At 39.5% G+C, this 25,891-nt stretch overlaps 1 protein-coding gene across 1 annotated transcript in view; it reads left to right on the top strand.

The window, feature by feature from the left end:
* Positions 1–25,891, top strand: part of PREX1 (phosphatidylinositol-3,4,5-trisphosphate dependent Rac exchange factor 1) — a 192,644-nt gene that overhangs the window by 98,566 nt on the left and 68,187 nt on the right. The window contains exons 9-11 of the mRNA XM_075176396.1: positions 346–495; positions 19,229–19,373; positions 25,643–25,743. Of these exons, the coding sequence (XP_075032497.1) occupies positions 346–495; positions 19,229–19,373; positions 25,643–25,743 (396 nt within the window). The remainder of the gene's footprint in view (positions 1–345; positions 496–19,228; positions 19,374–25,642; positions 25,744–25,891) is intronic.

Here is a 25,891-nt window from a genome sequence, read left to right as displayed (position 1 = left end):
AGATAGACATGAATACATACAAGAAATAAATGTCATTTGTTTTAATCCTTTTATGCTCTATACAGCAGCATTGCTTTATACATGCTGTATTCCTGCAGATTAACCTGCAAAGCTCATCTGGCAGAGCAAAGACATTTAATTGTAACTACCTCTTCAACTTGTTGAAATAGCTCAGCCTTTAAATTTGCTCCTTGACATTTATTGCATTTATAATGTCTCCCAAGGAACCTAGCTTCCATGTGGGGAAATGGAAAGACAGACATGCTGACATACAATTGTGCACACTGCTGGTTATCTTTAAACTCATGAAGCGCTGATTCCTAAAGTTGCCTCTGTTCTCTGCAGCTGACTATCACAGTAATGGGTACACCGTCACTAACGGATGGAAGATTCATAATACAGCGAAAAACAAGTGGTTCGTCTGTATGGCTAAGACCGCAGAGGACAAGCAGAAGTGGATGGACGCTGTCTTGAAAGAACGGGAACAGCGCGAAAGTAAGTGACTCTGTTTGCTATGTAAGACACAACATCAAGAAATTATTGAAGAGACATGTATGAGCTACAGGCATATTTTTCAGGCTATGTGACATTTTATATTGTTAAACAAAAGCTTATTTTCCAGTCTTACCTTTTGTACATTGCTCATTGCTACCACATTTTCATGAAAGAACATCCCACACTTCAAGGGTTATATTTACAAAATTGCTGGTTTGAAAAAGTGGAGATGTCTATAGCAACCAATCAGATTCTAGCTGTCATTTTGTAGAATACACTAAATAAATGAAAGCTAGAATTTTTTTCCCCCCAAACCCGCAGTTTAGCAAATATACCCCCAAATCATTAACTTAGATTAATAAATGAAATGAACTGTTTTCAAGAATGTATGCTAGGAAAGACTTACTTGATACGTTTGTGCACATAGTATACAATTTGGACCATAGAAATGTAATTATATAAGATATCTTATATATACCACACATTACTGCCTGCATCATGGCAGGCCCCCAACCAGGGAATGCTCAGATCGGTAGAACTGATACAAGTGCATATAAATCACCCTATGCCCCTGTCTCCTGTATTAATACCTGCTTTTTACACTGAAGTTTGGATATTTTGGGTTTTGCGGTTTAGCTTCACATTAAGGTGCTATTATTTTAATGTGGATTAACCTGTTGAATTTAGAAAGTGTGAGGAAACCTTTCTGCTGCATCAGCAATTTGCACAGAACCTTCCATTGCATTGACTGTAATTCCTAATGTTTATTGATTGGAGAGGGGATGCATAATTAATGTTGTGATACATAAGAAAGGGAACAAATTGCAATCTGCTGTTACAATGTCTGACGAGCGCCGGCTTACCACTGAAAATGAAACCCTGTGTAAGTAATTAGTGGCTAACCTTTTGCCCGTCTCACTTCTTTTCATATGGAACAAGCGGCTTTATTCCACATACAAAAGATATTATTCATTTATTTTGAGATGGAAATAAGTGTACTTAAATTTTGACTGATTAAACAACGTCAAAACGCTTACTAATTAAAGAAGGCCGCGACCCTGGCCATATTAAGCTTTACATATGTAGCAGCTTTGATCCTCAGACCCCTCTAGCCTTGTACCAGGAAGGGATTAAAGACCAGTAGTTGGATACAGCCCAGTACAGGGCTCCCTGTTTCTCAGCTCCCACTCATTTTGTTCCTAGATGAGATAATAGACCAGAAGTGGTGTCTGGCCTGTAGTATTTGTAGGTATATGTGTAAGTTATATATATATTAGTATATATACATATACATTAGTATATGTAGGTTTGTGTTGTGAAAGGCTTGTTGACTCTAGACAACCTTTACTCTTTTTGTAATATCGCAAATTCAGGTAGCCGAGTCACTCCTGGAGGTGATCTGACCATTGAGCCCCCACTGTTACCTACAGCCAGGAGACAGACTATGCAGTTTGTTTAGCAATAAGAAGTTCTCTGCTTGACTTTATTGAATTGACAGATTTGTCCTCCAGTGATCTGTAGTGTCTGACTGCACATAAACACCGCATGCTATTCCTAGCCACAGGTAGTAGCGAAAAGCAGTCCCCTCCCCCAATCCAATTTGTCATATGGGTGGAACAAGTATGTGCAGAGAGGGGTTTGGGGAAATGTGGTCAACCCGTATAAGATGTATATAGCGTGAAATGCAATATAGTCAAGATATATTTTTGTTTTCCACTCTGTGTAATGGTACAGCATTTATCTAGCATATATTATTGTGTATATATATATGTTAGCACAATTCAAAAATCTTGTTTGCTTTCTAGTAATTATTCTTTCTCTAAGTAAAGTAAGAACCAAATGACAAAAAGGTGCAAAGGGCATTTCCATTTATCTAGAATCCAAGACACATAAGAGTTCCTGTGTTTCTGTCCTAACAATACAGATTATTGTGGACAGTGGACTCTATTAGTTGAAACGGAAATCCCCATGTAATTAGCACTGTGAGAGTGGTCTAAAGTGGAGACATATGGTTAATAATAAACTCAGAGGACAGAGTGAAGTGTCCTAAATTCTGTGGGATCCATTATTTCCTTTGTGTTGATTATAGGACCCACTAAAAACCTGACCTTTTTATTGAAGGGAGCTAATGTAATTCTCCAATAATTGTATTTGCCAGTAATTAGCTCCTGCCCTTTGTTTGTTGCTTCTTTGTTAAGATTTTACTGCAGTTGTGTCTCCCAGAAGCCTCAATTCAGTAGCTAGTGATGCAAGGAGATTAAATAATAGGCCCAACACCAGTATTGAGCTGTACATGCAAGGAATAGAGGGCTGGAAACTAAGTAAATAAAATAAATGGAATAGCTTTGAACTACTTGTATTCACTGTATACTGTATTTACCCAGCCATCCATCTGAAGATGCAATTTCAAATCACTCCCTTTACTCATTTTCAAGCTTATTAATAAATGTGAGGAACTGCTCTATAAACCATTCAATTTTCTAGTTTCCGGCACACATTACAGACTATTGAAAACAGCCGTCCAGGTTGGCGGAGTTCCTCTCGCTGGTGTGTATTTTAAAATCTTGTAGGAAATGACACAGTCTACTGTCCTGGTTCCCTGCTATGGGACAGAATAATCACATCCAACTATAAAGTGTTAGATTGACAGTTACAATAAAACATTGGTTGTTTTACATTTGGCAGTTCCCTCTGCCATTCAGCGTCTCAGTGCAATGATACAGAACGTGTTTTGTAGTACTTGGATTTTAGGTTTTGTTTTATCTTAACTGTGCCCCAGTCTGTGTGAGAATGCTGTGGATCTGAGTGTATGATCTGTAATAAAGAGTCCGCTTCACTTGATGCCAACTGTCTGAGCGTTTCGCTGCAATCTCAATCGCAATGGACCTATGTTACATAATTGTGATGGCGTATTAGGAATTACTTTGGTGATATTTTTAGAGGTGACACATAGGACACCATTTGACTTAGTAGGAGTTTTATTGTGCTTTTACTGCTTGTTGCTATGAAGATTGAATGGGAGCTGCAGACATCAGTTTATCATTGTGTAAAAGATTGTTTTACATGGCAGTATGGGAAAATAAAGGTCACCAAGATGGGGGACGAGGCACCTTCCTAGTTATGGTGTCTGAGTAATAGTCTGTAAAAGGTCTCCTAAACTAACGTCCTGGGGTCCTAGAAACACCAATTAATCCATGTTTAAAGGGGGTGATCTTGACTTTCAAGTGTGGTTTAAGATATTGTATAATTATTCAAATTAGCACCCGACTTATCAGTTAGATATCATATATGGCACCATCTATCAATGAACTTTTTAATTTAATATGATTCAATTACTAACATTGCTTTTAATTGCAAAATTTGCACAGAACAACAGCAACCAATCAGCAGGTAGCTTGTATCTATCTAGAGTATGTTATTTGTTGCTATAGTGCAGATTTTATATTTAAAATCAGTGTTGATAGTAATATATAATATTTTATACCATATAAAAATTGAATATGCCTTTCGATGAGGGGTGTTTTATATCCCTTATATAAACCTATTGACTTTCTTGCTGTGTTAGGAAGGTAATAAGTTGTGTTGTTCTCAGAGACGTACCTCTTCCCTACCCACCTTCATGGGAGTGATAGTAGACACCATGGTGTGCTTCTGGAAGGGAGCTTAACCAATCCAACGAGGGTGTATGCCTAGTCCAAGAAAGGTGTATTTAACTTTATAAGTACTAGGTCTTCTACTCCCTCCCCAGACCTCATCCATTCTCCTGTTGTGGTTTCTTACTCTTCTTATCTACAAAGAAGGTGATTCACTTTGAACTGTGGCCAAGTGGACTGCTGGTAAGTCTAAGTAGGCTGCACTCTATCGTGAAGCGTCATTTGTATTAACATTATGTAAATCATAATCCTGCAAATAAAACAAAAATCCTTCTTGGCACCTCTCTTGACTTTGCGTCCTGAGCTGTTTTACATGTTGCACTGCCCTAGTTGTGCCTCTGTCTGTTCTGCATTGAGTGGATGAATGAATCCAGGGAATAACATGATCTGAGCTTTTACCATTAGAGCCATGACATGATGGAGTCTCACTGAGCTCACATTTATCTTGTGCCACTGACTAAATTAAGTAATTGTTTATAACAGGTCACAGATGAAGACACCATGGCATGGAGACAGACACAAATCCTGCTAGAAATGGCCTTTGCCAAAACATTATTTACAAATGCCGGATAATGTTTTCATTATAGTCTTGTTTCTACTTTGAGAACAACTATTGGAAGATTTAGATCATACGTTCATTTATCTGAAGTCTCGAGGCTCAGATATGTCACACTTTGTGAAGTGTTTGATAGGAGACAGGAACTGGTTTTGTTACAGCCAAGGGTCACCTAGAATGAGGGATTTTTGGAATTCCATTATGGTCTGATGTTCTGTTTAAGAGCAGACGTTATGGGTGATCACATGATGTGATGTTATATAAAGCCTGTAATGAAGTGGTTAGACATACCATACAGATGGTAGACTTACAGTGAGTATGTAGAGCTGCATAGCAAGAGAGTGCATCACTTTGTGAATCATCACTTTGTGTAATGTTGAATGCAGTATTTACAAATGGACTAAGTCTGCTATAAAGCCTTTATAAATAATACTTCAGTTTTATTTACAGGTTGGATCACTTATAAATAACTTATTTGTGGCTGCACCACGTAGAATTAACTTATTGTAGATATTTATTTTAATTAGCAGTGCAATGCACCTCTGTATATCATTGAAAATGTACTTATCTTTTTATATTGGTATGTGTTTTGTATGGAATTCTGAAACAGTAGTCGTGTTTGGGTTTTGCAACTGTCTAGAGACAGGTAATCTCATGTTAATTAGACCTTTTTATCGCTGAGTGACCAAAACGTCTGTTGAGCCTGAAAGACAGGAGACGGTAATTATACTTGCTGGTAGACTTCCTATGCAAGTAATCACAGATGAATCATCATCATCATTTATTTATATAGCGTCACTAATTCCGCAGCGCTGTACAGAGAACTCATTCACATCAGTCCCTGCCCCATTGGAGCTTACAGTCTAAATTCCCTAATGCACACAGACAGACAAACACACAGAGACAGACAGAGAGGAAGAGACTAGGGTCAATTTTTATAGCAGCCAATTAACCTACCAGTATGTTTTTGAAGTGTGGGAGGAAACCGGTGCACCTGAAGTAAACCCATGCAAACACGTGAATTTTACAAATTTTATATTACGTTCAAAGCAAGGTTATAGAAATATTATATCCTGATAGTAAACATTCAAAAGATAACCTCAGACATACTGGTGCTGCTATTAGCTATGTGAAAAGGTGTTAAACTCTCCAGGCTGATTTATGAGCCAGCTGCATGAAGCATCTGGATTGGTTAGAGGGGCAGCAGAATGGATTACCTCCTGTCAGGGTATCTGTGTAAATTTGTATAAAAAGCGCATTGTTTGACCATATATAATGTATTATACCATCTGTACTTTCTGGATATCACTAGTACCTCAAACTAGTGTGTAACTGTCCTATTTAGGACTTCCTGAGCCAATAAACATCACTGCTTAAGGAACCTGCTTTGACGTACTTATCTGCCGTAATTCCTGTGGCCTACAGATTAGACCAATCTAATCCGTTATCAGGCTGAGATTGGAACTCTGCATCCAGTACCAATACTCTGCCTGCTACCTGAAGCTCTGGCCAGTGTGTTAGGCCAGGGGCAACCCTGATATGAAGGCAAAAGGTCAGTTATACCAGCCCAGGTGGCCAGCAAGGAGGTACACTAGCAGCAAGATTACCCATAAGGAAGTGGTCCTAGGTGCAAGTGAAGAAGTATAGTAGTGGCAGCAGCAAAAGCACCTCCTAATGCAGTTAGAGGGTACATTTTGGGATAAAGAAAATGGGACGGTGGCAAGGCAAGCCCAACCGGTCCCCAGCAAGACACGGACAGGGTGGTCCATTCTCTCACATTGATCCCATCAGCAGGAGAAATTATCAATGGGGTGCAATAGAGTGGGCGTCCCTCTGTCTGCGGCACCCGTGACTATGGCCAAGCAGGAAACCTTGCAGGCGGTGGCCTCCAGAGCTTTCCATCTTGGGACCTGGCTTAGAAGGGATGCCAGAGAGTAGAGGTGGATCAGTGGGGAAGGCCCTTCCCTATTAGAAGTGGTGCATCTCATGTTGGAGGAACTCGTTCCCAGGGGCTTGTTCTTGGATAAATCATCTGTGTAGCTGGATTAGGATGAGCTTTGGGCACCTAGAACGGTAGGGTCTGGAAGAACTAGAGTAGCCTAGGCAGCAGGTTAATTTTAGGAACCGCAAATGACCCTAGCCAGGATATAAACAGCTTCTGTCACCTGAACAGGTCCAGCTTAAGGGCTCTAATAATAAGAGGGAGATTCTCCTTTTAGAGAGGACCTACGTGTAGTTAATGTATTCCCCCAAATATTTAAGTCTGTTGCTCCTCCAGAAGGGATTGTAATTACCTTTGGGAATCTGAGGGTGGATATTCAGAGAGAAGACTTCTGGTTTGGATTCATTGATGTTGTAGAGGCCATACAGAAATAGAGGCTTTATATGGGTTTGGAAGGGACATACAGTATGTAGAGCCGAGGATAAGAACAATGTCATCAGCACTGGGATATTTTATAGTCTTCCGAGCCCACTATATCTGGAGATAACAGAATTCTAGCAGCCTGGTGCTTCATGACAAGTGCAAATATGAAACGTGAAAGGAGACACACCTGTCTAGTGTCATTGGTAATGTCAAACGATTCTGAGAGGACATTGTTGAATACAGTTTGTAACATTTTGAATAACATTTTTTGGTTTTTTATAACTGCCCTTTTGAATGTTAGCGCTCTTGTCAACAGGTGCCAAGTGACTAAAAGCTTTCCACAGATTTCATGACATTAAATGTAGAATTATGATTATTATAAAGCAACATAATAAAAATCTTTATCTGTAATTTGGGCATCTTAGAAGATCATCTGTTACTCATTTTGCATGTACATAGATGGAGTTTTAGTGTTTGAATTAAAGTACAGCACTGTCTATACCTGCTGGGCTCTTTTTCAGATGTTTACTTTATTGTTGGTTTTGGTTCTCTGATGTGTCCAGGTATATTTTTATTTATTTTTTTAAAATACATTTTATAAAAAAATTTAAAAAAATTGTACAGAAGAAAAACAACATTATGAAGTAAAATGGAAACAGGGAAATAAAGAAGGGGGGCTAAGGGGGAGGGAGAGAGGAGAGGGAGAGAAAAGGAAATGTATGTTGCAGTCACCTATACAATATAAAGGAATCAGTAGCTGAGCATCTCAGACGGAAACCAAGTCAGTGAAAACCTAAACCAACATCATACCTCAGATGTGGTAGTACCTCTAACGGCAACAGTAAACAGCATGAAAGCAAAGAAGATAGAGAAGAAGGAGAGGGAACAGGAGAAAAGTGTCCAGACCAGCGCCATTAACATATCAAGTATTGGGTCCACCTTTGATCTATAAATGACTATGTGGGAAAAGGAATCAATTAAGTATTGGTCATGTAGTGCGAGAACGAGGGACCCCACATGGCGTTAAGTTTATTGGGGCAGTTGTTTATTATTCTTGTGATATATACACATCTATAAGTTTGCCAGATTCTGTTGATCGCTGCCAGCAGGGCAGGGGGGTCAGGTTGTTTCCAGGAAGCCGCAATTGCGCATTTAGCAGCGTTAAGAATGTGGTCCGCTAGAGTCATCATACATTTGTCAGTGTCTGCAACAGGACGGTGTTAAATGGAGTAGGACAAATAGGACAGGAGCGTCAGGGAGGTAATGGTACAAGTCAAGTCATGAACACTTTGTGAGATTCTGGCAATCTTGGAACAGGTCCACCAGATCTGAGGCAAAGGGCCATCTTAACCACAAAGTCTCCAACAAAGCTTTGACAAATCAGGGTATATTGCATGTAGGCAGGTATGAGCTAGATACCATCTGTAGAGTAGTTTGTAGGTATTTTCTTTAGTGCACACACAAATAGAGCTCTTAGAAACTTTCACTTTTGGTCAATTCCTCTATATCATGGACCTTTCCCTGTCCTCCTCCCACTTTAGTTCATATTGATCATTATCAGTTTGACGATGTGCTATAAAAAGGCAATATAAAGTGCAAATAAGACCTCCGGTAGGAGACTTACAAATACAGAATTAGTTGAGAAATCCGTTTAAATTCAGGGATAGAGCAGTAGCGGTGTCTCAATTGGAGGAATTGGGAAAAACGATCATGAGAAATACTAAAGCGACATTGAAGGTCCATAGATTCATGGAAGATCCGCATTGGGGGCAATATACGGCAAAAATTTATATTATGACAAGAGCATATTTTGAAATAGTTATGATGCATGCCAGAGGGGGATAGCTGGGTTATTCCACAATGGGGTTATGATAGAGACGTTGCTAATTAAACTATAGGTACAGGTGCTATAGTCCCATATCGAGGGAAAATCATGTAATAGGAAGGAGCAAGCAAGGGGTTGGGCAGTACTTGATGAGATCCATAGCATGTCCAGGTATATTTTATGTTTGAGATGTTATTGAACCTCAAATGAGATTCATAATTCAGCCGAGCACAGGTTAATCGTGCTCAGGTAGAAATTATAATTATTGATTGCATAAACCCTATGACAGGGTAAGAAAGGAATTAGAATTATCTAGAGCACATATAAAATGACAATAGTGGCTTTAAAAGAAGATTTTGAATGGATAATATAGAATAGAAAAATAGTATGTGTGACTGGATCACTTATAAATAACTTATGGTATAAATTTACTTAAAGGAAATGGCACAGGGTGCTTATTTATATAATTGCAAATGTAGTTATTTCTGATATTGTGGGTATGTTGGTAAAAAAGATATCTTTATTTCTGAGAGCAGGGGAAGAAATTTGTTTGTTTTATCTTTGCTAGCGGAATTGCATGATTTCTGAGGTGTATATATCTGATACAATAAGCCTTTGTGGAGGAAGGTTTTGGTGTATTGTGATGTGGGGAAATGACTTCTTTGGGGTTTTGTACCTTTCTTTGGGAATTTGTATTCTGTGACTGCCTGAAGAAAGGACCCATGTTAATCTCATGTTAATTAGACCTTTTGATGTGTGAGGGTCTAGCACCTGAATGCACAGGAAGGTTAAATTAGACTGCTGTTAGATTTACTGTGTCCAAAATAAGATGCAGGAAATCACAGCAAGTTTTAGAAACTCACAGATATGTGTAAATATTGTTAGCTTTTGCATGTAAATCCATGTTTGGGTAAACAAATTGCATGCTGATTCTAAAAATAGCTCAGACCTCAGTGGGGTGGCTTACCCTTAGAGGCTGTGTTCAAATATATAAAAAGCAATGTCTTGCTTTGAAAATTGTTCTTTTGGTTCCATCTGACCTAATCACTGGTACCTGCAATCAGTGTGACTGCAAATAAACATCACTTGCTCCAAAGACCTGCTTGAAAATGTCTTCCATGCTGAAAATCCTGTGACCTAAAGATTAGACCCAAAATCTTATCAGTTCCCGGCTGTTTCTGAGGTTTGGACCCAGCATCCACTACCACCACTCTGCCCGCTACCCAGCAGCCCTGGCCAGTGTGATAGGCCAGGGGGGATCCATCCACAGCAACCCTGACCTATAGGAAGAGGTCTGGAGTACCAGCCCAGGTACACCAGTAACGGGATATATTAGCAGCGTCAGTTATCCAGAAGAAACCTGGTTCTGGATGCCGGAAAAGGAGTCCAGTGGTGGCAGCATTTGTAAGCCCCTCCTACTACGGTGAGAGGGCACATTTGCGATAATGAAAGGGAACGGTGGCAAAGTAAGCCCAACCGGTTCCCAGCAACAACAGACAGGGTGGCATAGGTGGTCCATCCTGTTACAGTATGTTTATACAATATGTGTGTGTGCATATACTGTATTTATACTTCTCCTCGATAAAGGTACTGTGTCATACTACAGTGGTGTCAAATAGATATTAAAGTATCATCCCCAATAGACAAAAAAAGTGTCATCCCCCTATAGGTAATGAAGTATCGCCCCTTATAATAGATAGTACTTTTGTAACTGAAAAAGGGCTGTCTCGTCTTTCTGATGTCAGTGGGTAAGACTCTTGACTATCCTGTTTCCTGACATAAAGACACTACTGTCTAATGTTTTCATATTTGTGAAGATAACATGTTTAAATTACATATATATTTCTGTAAATTGATTTCAGTTGTTTCACATCAATGAGAACTTTGTAATAACGAGCTGTTAGCCAAATGTTACAAGTTGAGTTTTCGATTGATTTATTCATAGAATTGTATGCTCCTGGACCCAGACCAGTCTGTAAGACACTTATGCCACAAATTGCTTCGGAAATATCTGGCTCTGTCCTGCTGCCTCTTTTCTCTTATGTGACATAATGACGAGAGGCCGTAAGCCAAACACACTTAAAATCATGTGTGTGTGTCTGTCATGCACTTACCCATTTTGGGTTGAATCACCTGTATACACAGCCAATATAATAGGGAGGGTCCCAAACTTCCCTATATATTCTTACCCCAGTAGATGTTGGGTATCTTGTTTCCTGAACCGAATACCTCCCTCCCACTCGGCTATTGTCATGATTTACCTTGTTTGCACTAACTTTTTCTACCCTCGCACAAAGGAGGCACAGTAGGCAGGAGAGCATCGCAGTCAGCGAACAGTAAGCAAATGGTGCTTCTGGTGAGTGGCCAGGAGTCACTGTCCCCTTCGATGCAACCTGACTCTAGGTCCTTTGTTGTGGAGGACCCCTTGACCTTCTTTGTGAGAGCACATAATTGTCGAGTACAGAAGGGGTATATAGTCACTCTGTGGCCATAATTTAGCACAGGTCAATCATAAAGGATTATATCCTGGGACCAGTGATGAAATGGTCTGACCTACCCCTGTTTAGCTTTGCAAATAGTTCGGCTGACTGCTCTTCTCTCGTCGCTACCTTTTTTCATATTCATTTTATAGCTAAATGAAGCTGACTTTTTGCCAAATTTAATCTGGTGTTCGTGTGTGCTTGTTTATAATACGAATACAGTAATAAGATACCGTAAACATTAAAAGTAGGCTGGGTGCATGAAAAGAAGGACATCAACACTATGTTTAAAAGAGCTATTGCTCTTTCGTTATATAATTTGTGTTGTTTACAATGAGTTCCTGTGAGTGTGTAATTAGCCCAGTCCTGAACAGTTGTCTGCTTCTGGATTTGTGAGTGTGTAATGACTGTTACACAACGGAAGGACTGTTTTCTTGGCTCGTGGCTCTGTGTGAATCAGAAAGGTCACTAAATCGCAAATTGTCTCCCCATATAATAAAAGGGAGACTCTTGGTAAGAAATGGATCTCTCAGAAACCACAGATATAATATACATCTGATCCACTCTCACTATCTGACCTGTAAAAGAGGGAATTGTATCATAATGGAAAATAATTGTTATTTTTCCATTTAGAAGTTAACGTAACTAAGTATACACAATGTATATTAATGTACTTGTTTTACCAGACATGATTATAGATATTTTCACCAAATCGAACTCCCAGTTTCAAGTGCAATTACCTCGAAGATTAATAATATGTTTGTTTGTATTTTTTGTTTGCTTGATACAACCAATCTTCTACCACATTTGCCAAGATATCCCACTGGTCCTGTATCCATGTTTCTCCTGGATGGTTTTTGTGCCTTTAATAATGAAAACTACTCAACAGAAATTTGTACTCCGTTTGGATACCAACATTCATGTTAAATTAAAAATAAAGACCCACATAATAAAATGTTGCAAAAAAAAAATAACATTATACCGCTATACGGTCCAAACATCTAATTATACAGCACCCACATCTTATAGTTATGTTTGCTTTACTCTTTGCTGTGATGTGCATTGCGTAGTATAGCCAGCCGCTCATCAGTCTCGTGGTGGGAATCTGATACTATATTGAGATTAAATCCCAAAGATGGAGGCCAACTCTACCCTGAGAGTAAGTTGCTGTCTCCATGATTGTGACAAATAAATATTGATAATTAACACATTGTCAGACAGATAAGGTAAGCTTAGTAGTTTTTGCCTGTAGTAGCACCTACCTAACACACATCAGGTGTCACACCTCGGTTGACTTATTGAATTTCCAGGTGCAAAAACATTACAACTGTACACATAATTCTTTAGTTTGAAGAAGTAGATATGAATATACCATTTTTGTTATCCTTGCTTGACAATGTGATCTTTTTTTCATGCACCTTTTATCCTTGTTATTAGAATTGACCCAATTAATTGCAATTATCTGCTGATAATGCAGATTTCTGTGTCTAGGTGCCAGTGGTGGCAGCGAGGCCCAGACTTGTCAGTTAATGTCAAGTTTATGTCTTCTGAGGGAAAAAGCTTAATTAAATTGGAAGCCGGATCTAGCACAGGTGGTGATGGGTAATAATTGGACCAAGCTATGGGGTGGAGGTTTGCTACTTATAAGAGAGATAACGTTAATATGCTGATTAGCCACAACATTAAAATCACTGACAACTGAAGTGAATAACCTATATGATCTAGTTACAATGAAAAAGGGTCAGATATATTAGGCAGCAAGTGAACAGTCCTTGAAGTTGATGTGTTGGAAGCAGGACAAATGGGCAAGCATAAGAACCAGTGTGACTTTGACAAGGGTGAAACTGTGATGGATAGCCGACTGGGATAGTGCATCTCCAAAATGGCAGGTCTTGTGGGGTGTTTCGGTATGTAGTGGTTAGTACCTAGCAAAAGTGATCCAAGGATGGACAGCCGATGAACCGTGACAGTCATGGGCACCCAAGGCTCATTAATGTGCATGGGAAACGAAGGCTAATCTGTTTCGTCCAATCCTACAGAAGAGCTACTGTAGCACAAATTGTGGAAGAAATTAATGCTGACTATATTAAAAAGTTGTGAGAAAACCATAGTGCATCGCAGGTTGCTGCATAGCCGCAGACTGGTCAGAGTGCCCATGCTGACCCCTGTCCACTGCCGACAATGCCTACAATGGGTACTTGGAACATGGAACAATGAAAGAAGGTGGCCTGGTCTGATGAATCATCTTTTCTTTTATATCATGTGGACCGCAATGTGCTGCGCATGTCGTTTACCTGGGGAAGAGATGGCACCAGGATGCACTATGGAAGAAGGCAACCCGGCGGAGACAGTGATGCACTGGGCAATATTCTACTAGGAAACAATGGGTCCTCGCATTCAGGTGGATGTTACTTTTACACCACCAACGTAAATTTGGTTGCAGACCAAGTACACCCTTTCATAGCAATGGTATTCTCTGATGGCAGTGGACTCTTTCAGTAGGATAAAGTGCCCTGCCACATTGCAAAAATTGTTCAGGAATTGTTTGAGGAACATGACAAAGAGTTTAAGGTGTTGACTTGGCCTCCAAATTCCCCAGATCTCAATATGATCGAGCATTTGTGATATGTGCTGGAAAAATAAGCTAGAACCTTGGAGCCCCACCTTGCAAGTTACAGAATTTAATGGATCTGCTGCTTACATCTTGATGCTAGATACCACAGGACACCATCAGAGGTATTGTGGCGTCCATGCTTCGATGAGTCAGAGTTGATTTGGTGGCATGAGGAGGACCTACACAGTATTAGGCCGGTAGTTTTACTGCTGTGGCTGATCAGTGTATAGTGAATGTCATCTGGTGACTTAGAGCATCTTCCTTTTGAAGTCTGTAGATGATGATCTCATTTATGTTATAAAATGTAAATATGCAAAGTAATTAGGATTATATACATATACACACTATATGGACAAAAGTATTCGGATGCATGACCATTACACCAACAGGGACTGTAATGATGTAATCAAATACATATATTTTAATATGCAGTTGGTCCCCCTTTTGCAGCGATAACAGCTTCCATTCTTCTTGAAAGGCTTTGGCTCGCAATCTCTGCTCCAGATTATCCCAAAGGTGTTTGATGGAGTTGAGGTCAGGGCTCTGGTGGTCCAGTTAAGTTCTTCCACACCGAACTCATCAAACCATGTCTTTGTATTTCTTGCTTTGTGCACTGGGGCACAGTCATGTTGGAATAGTAAAGGGCCTTCCCCAAATTGTTGCCACAAATTTGAAAGCATAGCATTCTCCAAAATGACTTGGCATGTTGAAGCATTAAGATTGCCCTTCACTGGAGTTAAAGGGCCTACCCCAAACCCTAAAAAACAGCCCCATACTATTATCCCTCCTCCACCAAACTTCACAGTTGGCATAATGCAGTCGGACAACGTTCTCTCGGCATCCGGCAAAGCCAGACTCGACCATCTGACTGCTAAACAGAAAAGCATGATTCATCACTCCACAGACCACGTTTCCACTGCTCCACAGTCCAGTGTTAGGTGTGCTTTACACCACTCCATCTGACGCTTGGCATTGGTCTTGGTGATGCGAGGTTTGCATGCAGCTGTTTGACCATGGAAACCTATTCCATTAAGCTCCCGCCTCACAGTTTTTGTGCTTACAATAATGGCAGTGGAAGTTCGGAACTCTTCAGCTATGGAATCAGCAGAGCGTTGGCAACTTTTATGTACCATACGCCTTGGCAGTCGTTGACCTTACTCTGTGATTTATATGATCATCTACTTCGTGACAGAGCTGTTGCTGTTCCTGAAAGCTTCCACTTTCTAATAATATCACTTACAGTTGACCGTGGAATATCCAGCATGAATGAAATTTCACGAACCGTCTTATTGCAAAGGTGGCATCCTATCACAGTACCACGCTTGAAGACACTGAGCTCTTCAGAACGCCGCATTTTGTATCACAAACGTTTGCAAATAGAGACTGCATGGCTAAGTGCTTGATTTTATACACCTCTGGCAAACGGGTCTGATTGAAAGACTTCAGTTCAATAGTTAACAGGTCTGGCCAAATACTTTTGTCCATATAGTGTACATAATCATATATCGTGTCAGAAGCCCTTGGAAAGTGCTGGATGGCAGAGAGATATGTATTGCATGCTTTCTGTTATGTGCTCTAAAAAAACCAGCAATGAATGTGTGTGTGCAAATGGCTTGCTAAGGGCTTAAGGCCTTTACTAAATATTGGAAAATGGTTCCTGGTGTTATGGATGGAGAGTGAGGGCGGGCTTCATTCATTAGGCCCATTTTGGGTCTTTTGTAATGCAAGTCTAAGAGTAGGCTAATTAGCAAATGTACCTGTGTGAGGGTGTTAGACAGCCAGTTTCTCTCAGACTTGGGGAGCAGGTTGGATTCATCCTGCAAGACACTGCAAACTGTGACCCGTAAGTCCTGTATATTTTGTGTGTGTGTGTGTGTGTGTGTGTGTGTGTGAGAGAGACACAAAGTCCCTCAATTGAGAGATGATGTCCCTCTGTTTAGTTCGTGATTTGGTTTGTGTTTTATTCACCATATTCTAAATAATCTGCGGGTAGTTAAACCAAAATAATTGACTGGTGTGATATACTTGGCTAAAGTGTATGAAGTGCAGTTGTCTACCACAGAGGACGGTAACCTTGTTCCGATTAGCTCACAATAAATATATTTAAAATCACAGCGACTGTCCTGCAGAAATGAGTCCAGATGCTTTGTAAAGAAATGGCTTAGCACGCTTGGCTGGGAACATCGTTTAAAGAACAAAAGGAGTGAAGCCCATCAGGAAAGCAGCTGGTTATTACAATTTAAATATCTTCATATGTGCATGTTCATCTGAGAAGTGTTCTTCTCAGCTTCAAGCCTACAAATGTTTAGCAAATTAACGATATATATTTTGCTGATCTCTCAGTGACTTTTTTTTTTTTGGCTCACTGATATTTCAGAGACTATTACATGTTATTTTAACCTGGGCTGGCCAGATTATACTGAATTTATAACATTATGCCCAGGGACCAGAAATTGTGATACTAAAAATAATGTCAAATGAGGGAAACGACGAATAGTAAGTGATCGTTAAATGGTAGCAAAAACGTCAAAAAAAATAAATTAAGAAATAAATTTTGTGTAGCTTTGTTTATAAGGCACCACATTATAAAACTCCTTATAGTATTTTCAGACAAATTAGGAATCATAGTAAGTGGCAACAGAATACTATAGGAATGAGGTCACTGACCCATGGAGCTTAGTCTAATTGTGTTACACATTCCACTATGCCTGAATTTTGCACACAAACAGGATGCCTGTATATCCAATCCACTCTGCTGTACATATGTACTGCAGAGAATAATTGCAATTAGCAGCTTCATGCTCAGGTATTTTTTTCAAGATTGTTCATGGAATCATGTATGATAACAGTTATGGATTGCATTTTCTCACTGAAAATTATCATCAACAAAGTTTTTCTAATTATAATTGTGATACGTGGAGGCTGGCATATCTGTCTGTATGTGGTAATTTTCAGCAGAGGTGTTGATATGAGTGTTGTCTGGTGTTCATAAAAAAAAAGTGTCACTAGAGACGAGCAGTCGTAGATTTAACTAATTAGCCCAGTTTTGGTTTATTAGTGGTATGTAATGTAGGGCGAGCGATTACCCCTGTTTATCATGTAAAGGAGGAAATTAGTCCTGTAATGTCAGAACTAAATTACTTAGCACAATTAAAATGAGAGAGTTGCCATCTCGTGTGACATCTAGTGCTTGTCATTTGGTACCCACCTAATTAATTTCAGGTTAATGACCTGCCAAGAACTGGAGACCACAACCTCTGCTTTCTGAGTCTGCATCATGCTCAATGATGGTGATCCTTGAACACAAGCCCAAAAACTGTTTCTGTGGTGCATACTGTGTGTATATTGTACAAATCATCTTTACTATGACCCATAGTTGCTCACGTTACACATAATTTTTCATTGTACAGTAGTCAATTATTATTCTGCATACTCTAAACATTTTAACAAAAATAATCAGTTAGGAACATTTTAAACCTGCACGGTTTATTTCTCTTTTTGTTTAATTATGCACTTACCAGTCCGTGGAAACACCTCCTGTAGAAACATCATTACATAGTCCAACCTTCCACTTTAGGACCACCTCCTTCATTAATTTTAACTTTTTTGCCCTTCTCCGAACCTGTTTTCTCATATAGGGGCCTATTCCCCCCTGTAAAATCTCCGAAAACAACAGTTTTCGATGATTAAACAATAAATTGCTATTTATGATTGTAGCATCGCAGCAGATATCATAGATATCTGCTGCTTTGCATCTCCTATCGTTTTACTTAGCACTCCCCATAACAATGTATGGGGAGTGCTCAGTAACGCTATTTAACAATAAATGAAATTAACTTTTCAATCATGTTAATGTACGCCAGCTCAAGCTGGCGTATATTATCATAAATGAAAAGTTTCATTGCTGTCAGCTCTGCTACGAAGAGCAGAGCTGGACAGCGCATGTGTGGAGGGACCCTCCCTGTCACTCACTCTCGCTCTCTGCAACTATAATTGCAGAGCGAGAGCAGAGATGTTGGTGCGCATGCCCGAGGTTTTCACTCGGCGCATGTGCACTGGAGTCAGAAGAGGAGCCCCGTTCATCGCATGCTGCTTCGGGAACGAAGATGGAGTGGTAAGTATGTTTTCCACTTCACAGGAACAGCAGTTTTTCGGAACCTGTGTTGCTTTTTTAATAAATATGAGAAATAGTTCAACCCTTATCAATGCGATAAGGATTGAAAACTATTTTTCATATTTTGCGAGTGTTGATAAATGTGCTCCTTAATGCATACATTATTGAGTGATGAGACATCACCATTTTTATGACATCACTTTTCTGTGTTTTTATTACACCGATAGACGTGCAACTGGAAAGTGCTAAATATTTCACAGTAAAAGTAAAGGATAAGGATGAGTATTCCAGCACATCTGCCCAGCTGGAAAATGCAATATCTTTTGCAGGGATGGAATGAGTGTGATCCTACCCTTAAAATAAGGAATGCCCTTTCTTCACCCCACCAGCTCATTAAATAATCCTATCCCACAAAAGGAAATTTATTTTCCAGTTCAGAGCAAACATGATCCACAATATGAAGACATGTCCCAATATGCTGAACTCCTCACATCAGCTAAAGCAGACTTTTGTTTCCTTGTAGGCACCTGTATTTGGCCCACAAATCCATATGCTTACCATAGTGTTTTTTTGTTTACTGGAAACATACTCAGTGGTGTAAATTTATCGAGCTGCAGGTTTGTAAAAGTGGAGATGTTGCCTATAGCAACCAATCAGATTCTAGTTATCATTTATTTAGTACATTCTACAAAATTACAGCTAGAATCTAATTGGTTGCTATAGGCAACATCTGCACTTCTTCAAACCTTCAAACCTGCAGCTTGATAAATTTACCCCAGTTTGTTCTATGTTATCTGTTTTTCAGTTATGCTGATTGGTAGTTTTATAGACTGTGTTTACTCCAATGTCAGAGAAAGTTATTATTGTGATCCTCCATTATCTATGTAACTAAAAGCGGTATTCCAGTAAATTCTATGACTGAAGTTGGACATGTGAGCAATATAGTGGCTTCCTTTGAATAGTTGCAAATTCATTTATAACAGAAAATAAACTATTGTTTTACATTAAGTACTTTTTCCCTTTTATATGCCCAAAGGCAAATGTGGATGGCATCTCTGGCCAGAAGAGCTTATAGTTATACGGAGCAAGCTCTGTCTATATAACATTATGTTGTCTGCCCCTGCAGGTCTGAAGCTTGGGATGGAGAGAGATGCCTATGTCATGATCGCAGAGAAAGGGGAAAAACTCTACCACATAGTCAGCAAGAAATCGAGTCTCATCAAAGACCGGAGGAGAAAGTTCAGCACAATTCCCAAATGCTTCCATGGAAAGTAAGTTGCATGGCTGAAAAGAACCATTCATGACAGTGACCTGAAAAGCTCTGCATGGTTTCAGAGCGGTCACAGTCCGCATACGTAATCAGCCTGGCATTGACAGGGCGCCCATTCACTGCTTTGAAGGCTGGTTTAGGGAGGGAATCTGTGCCTCTTGAGATTTTTCACACACAGAGTAAAAGTTTGCACTTATCAGCTCTACCAGACCATTCCAAAATTCTCACTGTGCCCAAATGTTTTTCTAAAAATAGAATCACAATGACTTTGTAGATTACCTTAGTCCCTGTGTATAGAGCTGAGCTGAGGGTTTTAGATAACATAAACTGTTGTGATGGTGTCCTAAGCATTAATTGTATTCTCTTTACAGTGGACTGGATTCTGGAGATGCTGTCTAATATTCTGTTGCTCACTTACCTCTGTTAGTGTAGATGGAGTCTTGTTGCACAACTGGAGAACTACAAATATTGCTAATGTTGTGGCTGTCTCTAAAGATGTCACTGGTTCAAATTAGATCAATTCCAGATTAAACCCTCCTCCTGCAACTGAATTTACTGTGCATCTTCTAAGCTCCTGAGAAACTCACCCTTACCCCTGTAGATGGTTACTCTCTTGGACATGACACACACAGAGCTTTGAACGAATAAAAAGCTCATAACGTTGACAACTGGCACCAATCAGATTTATCGCTACATTTGCACGGAGTGCTGCGTTCATTCCAAGTTATTTGTGTGTCCGCCCTGGACAGTGATTGTTAATTCTGGGGTCTGAGGTGCGTTCTTCAGAACTGCGGGGTGTTACACATGGGATTGTTCTACCAGTTGTGGGGAGTCAGGATGATTTATAAAAATAAAGGAAAGGTTACATGGAGATCTCATTATCCTCCCCTTGCTCTGAGCTCATATTCGCAGGAAGATAAATATGTCTTTCATAAGAAAGCTTGTACAGTTGGAGCAGCTTTGTGTTATAAAGCTACGTATGTGTTTCATATTTCAAACACAAGGTTAGACAGTGCACTGAGTTTTCCACCAAAATATTTTGGAATGTTAAACTGAGGTGTAAAAGGGTGTAAAATCGGAGGAACACCATGGCCTCATTCAGGGTTCACTGTTTTGTTTTCCTTCCCTATAAGCAGAGATCACTTCCTCTCACATCATGTGAATGGATCACGTATTCTTACAAGTGTATGTGCTGCCATGTTCATTAAACTTAAAAAGAATAATTGTTTACATTCCAGACATTTTAGCAATGTTTTGTAGTAAACCACATTCTGGAATCACTAGTTATAACCAATATATTTTAGCTGGGGGCATAACTGTATGTTACTACATAGCTGTGTAAATAATAGGGGGAGGTGTTATTGGACAGGGAAATAAATGACGACAATCCCCATTTATGTCCTGTGATTAATCAGGCCCCTTATCTTCATCTTGGATTTTGTGCAAATGACTTTTAACTTTTTTAAATTACTGACCTGTCTAGAGATCTGCAGAACATTTATCTATTTCTACCACCTGACAAATATATCTTAATATATTCTGTGGATTATTAGATAACTGACTCAGTTGCATCTTCCAGTTGCAAGATGCACATTGATACATTCAGCAGATTAGTAGATTGCTGACAGCAAGAGATCTACCAAATGTTTCCCTTTTACAACTAACCCTGGGCAGATACACATTGATGTATTTAATAGCACACTCTTAGTCTCAAATATGGATGAGGCTGAGCCTTATATCCCCAACATCTGTGTTTCTTACGGGAGCTCTGTTCATGACAGTATATTTTATCAGGAATCCTGTTTGTAGCCTTAAACAGCCTTAGAGTTTTCCAGGATTAAGTATTTAGTGTGTACATTGTCCAAAGTCCACCAAAATCGATATCCATCTTGATCCAATAGACCCAGCATGGAAAGTTTGTCCCATAAACATCTCCAGCACACACTTTCACTGTAGGCTATGTGGACACCATATAATAATATGAGCGATTTGTTGTTATGTTATAAACACATTTAGCTGGCGGTCTGTTTCCCTCTCTATTGACAATCCTCTTGGTAGAGAATCTTGAAAGGGAGAGTTCTTTTAATACGTTCAAGGGAGTTACATTTAATGTGTTTCACTTGGAGAGAAGAGGAGCTAAGATATTTGGTCACGGCTAATTATAAATCATGCCTTTTAGATTTTAAGGCTCTTTTGATGGTGTGCATTGAATGAAAGAGGAGGAAGATGACAATTCTCTCTGTAGACATTTCTTCATCTTGCCGCTGGTTTTGAAATTAACCAGCGATGTCCTGAAACAGAAACTGACATGATTGTTTTGTTTTTACATTTCCCACTTATGTTTTTATGTTATAAGAGTTGTTTTATGGGATTTGAGCTAAACCCGAGTGCTTATTCACATGTAATGTCTTCTGAATTATGAACTGGTGCCAACTCGTGATCATTAAGCGGGAGTTGACTTAGGCACATTGAGCTTGAGCTGGATTTAATCAGTGGGAATTAAGCTGGACGTTTAGGGAGAAATGTGCGGGTGCCGACTTGTGGAAATTGAGCGGACACCGACTTGTGGTAGTTGAGTGGGCACCGATTCCTGGGATTTGAGCTGGATGACTTCTGATAATTGAGCGGGACCTACTTGTGAGATTTGAGCTGGAGGACAACTGTTTTTTAAAAATGAGCTGGAGGCAAAAAAGAGTTTGAGGCCGAACTTGACTTGCCTGTTTTTTGTGAGTTTGAAGTTTCAGAGGTCTGTTTGTTAAAGGGCCCTAAATCCTGTGAAAACTGATTTTTTTTTTGTACCACTACAATGAGTAAATAGACCTCTCATTCTTACTAGGTTGTGTCCAATCATTATACTGTATTTCCTCAGAAAGCTGGTGATCTTAAAATATTTTGTTTCAGAGGAGACATGCTCTTTAAAGCGCTCATTATTCCATCACATTCTTACTTTTGAGATTTTCAGTTAGCGAATGCTGATCGTACAGATTTGTAATTGCACAGTAGAGCAGTGACTGCAGCTGGTCTCTGTTTTATTTTGGCTGTTTTAGATAATTTAATTCCTCAGTTTTGTAGCAAAATAATGATTTGCGTTTAGCTGGATTGCTGTTTACCATAACTACATGTTTCCGTTGTAAACCAGCTGAATAGATCTCGGTTTGCACACTCTGGGTACGCACTGCTCCAGAGAAATACCGGTCCTGTGAGTAAAGATCACTGATAAATCTCAAGATTACCTGGGATTGTCTGATGGTAGGAAGTTTTTAAATCTTTACTTTGTACCTTTTAGTTATGTGCAAGGGATAATAATTGAGAGTTTATAAATAAAATGAAGCCACAATCATTAATTTACCTGAAACTGCCCATCCTATATATGGAACATATTTTGTTATTTCTGGACCAGCTAAATTAGATTGACCTCTATAGGCCCACATCACATATTTCCTTAATTAGTAAATGATAGGGAGACCTGATTGTTTTGGAACTGTCATTAAATAGAAATGATTTAGATCAGGTAGTATGTAGGTGTGGTGATACAAGGCTCTCTGGCCTTTGCAAATAAAAGGTAATACCCACTGGACACCTGATCTAAGGCTTTATGCTTGTAAGGAAGGCATTCATGTATATGTGTTTTCAACTTACCCCCATATGTTACATTTTCTAATTTGATACTTGTATTGTATAATGGCATTGCTATTGTTTAGTCTTAAATGCTGCCAGGTGGGATCTGGGTAGTTGGAAGGGTCCCGGACACATGTCCCGCCGAGGGGCTGCAGTACCATGATATCAAGTCAGATTTTGGGTAAAACTAATGGAATGGGCTAAACTGGGAGCCTCCTACCACTTTTTAGTTTTCCTTAGTGGGGCCCCATTGCACAGTGCTGTGGCCAGCTAGGGTAACAGCCCCTTATGGCAGCTGCCCATCCCTGGTAGGTCCTCTTACTAAGACCACCATGGCCCAGCCCTTGTGATTGAAGTAACCAAACTGTCTTAAAAGAAGTAGGCCAGGCCCAGGTGTTCTGCTTGGGATAGTCTATGCGTGAAGTTTAGGCTGCAACGCATAGACTATCGACTTTAGACAAAGTATTTTGTTATTGCTGTTTGAGATCACTAAAACTCTGTTAGTCGTGTTACTTGGTGAGCCTGCTGGACTTGAGTCCTACCACACTAGTAAAGGAGAAAATACTGGGCCGCATAGCCACGACCAATGGACAAGGAAACACAGGTGACGGCAGTCCTTGGGATAGTGGGGTAAATTTGCTGGGCATTTCATAGTGTATTTTCGAGTGTTTGTGTTTTTGCACAATAATTATACTGTTGTACTTTCTAACTGTTGTTGCCTGTGTGACTTAGATCTCCTAAAATGTACTGGGTTAAATGAGCACAAGAAGGCTAAAAGTAAACCCGGTATCCTTACAGTAGTTAAAAACAAATGTAAAAATGGGAAGAAGTGCAGAAGTACAGCACAAAGCTATTGCGTCTATTGCTGCTATATTTGCTCAGTTTTGCCTGTTTTACAGATGCAAAATTTAGATGTAACAGCCCCTTATGGCAGCTTGTTGTTTAGCTGGGGAGATATTCTTAAAATGCATTTACAGAAATATTCCTGTTCTGGCGTGTGTACAAATAGCTCATTTATATATGTAAAATGAACAGGTTTGCACCACTCCAGAGTTGACTGTCTGTAACTGATCACTAATTTTGATGCAACATTTTTGTGCTAATAAACCGATGTAAACTATCAACTGAATAAGATTTAAAAAAAGAAAACGTTGAGCGGTGAAACATAAATTGATGTGAAACATAAATTAGTTTTAATTATAAGCAACTGTACAGCAAAACCCACTGGTTTAAAGAAAACAGCAAACACCTAGCCCTCATTAGGTCCATACCCTCTCTATCAAATGGGCAGCTAGGCAACTTACCACATTTCCTATAGAGCCAAACTATAAATGCTACAGTGTCAGGACTGCTGAAGTCTTTCCTCATCCAGTCACTGTGATTACTCTCTGTAGTTCCAACTATCTTGGGACAAGGCTCCCTCCTGTCTCCCATTGTAGCTGTCTGTGCTCTGTCATTCAGGATTCTGTCTGGTACAATCCATCTCTCTGGTGACAGACCATCAATCTTTCCAACTTACCCCAGTTCTGGGCCTGCAGTTTATCAATCTTTCTGTAATTAAGACACTCCTGAGCTCCTGCCTGGTGAAATCCAGTTCTCTTGGGACACACCTCTTACCTGCCTCCAATGGTTCTGTGTCTCAGATGTCCTACAAGACACATGACGGTGATATATAGTGGGCGTCTTTTCAACCCAGTTAAACAGTGTAACAATTATAGAGAAAAGAACATTGTTAAAGTGTCATTTTAGACAATTTTTTTAAATGTAAAATATTGGGGAGGGAAGAATAAGAGATGGAGGGAAGGTAAGAAGAAAGGGAGAATGTGGTGCACCCATGTAAGAGTATCACAGAAGAAGGTAATGTATCATGCCCAGTAAGTTGTTAAATAAGGCCAGGCTATGTAGGTGATTATTGTGTGAAGGGTAGCTGTAAGCTATGGAGAGGTGGCAAATGTGAACCAGGTTTCCCAAATAGGGTAACATTTATGGTACTTTTTTTTTTACCATAGAAACAACCACAACAAACCATATTTTATTTTTGTGATCTATAGTGTATTGTACTTTCTCTGCTCTTTAATATGTTGCGATCTTTGGAGAGATTTTAGTTATAGACTATTCTCTTGTTGCAGTTGTAACGTCGCCACCTGCAGGTTATAAAATCCCAATTCTACAAGATACTACAGAGGTGGAGCATAACAACAAAGCTGTATATATAAAATATGTACTAACTGAAACTTGCAAAGTTCAGTGGTATTTTTTCTTACACTGTATATGAAAAATGTAGCTTATTTTTATTGTTTGGGTTTGTTCCATTTTGCAGTAACCAGTAGCAAATGAGAATCTGCTGATTATCTTCTGACATGTATCTAAACCTCAGCGAATTTCCACCCAAACTCATAACAGCGCCTCAGAGTGTTAATGAGATGCACCATTGTCCTCTTCAAAAACACTTCAAAACCACAAACTCTACAAAAAAATGTGTTTTAACATATTATCAGTGAAGCTCAATAAATGACAGATAGATAAGCAGTGGATAATAGTGATTACATTCTAAGGAATGCAACAGTATAGTGATAAGTTTTATAACAAGTTTTGCATTTTTCCAGTCATGTAAATTTGTCGCCCGCTCATTTTTCCTGTTCTCTGTTACAGCGAATTTGTGTCCTGGCTTATGGAGAATGGGGAGATCAGCAAACCAGAGGAAGGGGTGAACCTGGGCCAAGCCTTACTGGAGAATGGAATCATTCATCATGGTAAGACACACAACAATAATTTTATAACAGCATTGATAATGTTCACCTGAGGAGGGTTTCCTGGAGATTTTCTTACTTTCAAGACGCATCATTTATGACTTAGCGGTTTTCCTTCTGTGCTGATTATCTGAAATGAAACTTATGAATG

This window comes from Mixophyes fleayi, chromosome 6 (assembly GCF_038048845.1).
Source record: "Mixophyes fleayi isolate aMixFle1 chromosome 6, aMixFle1.hap1, whole genome shotgun sequence".
Lineage (NCBI taxonomy): Eukaryota > Metazoa > Chordata > Amphibia > Anura > Limnodynastidae > Mixophyes > Mixophyes fleayi.
Note: the sequence above shows the minus strand (reverse complement) of the source record. Positions and strands in the feature narration are given on the sequence as shown.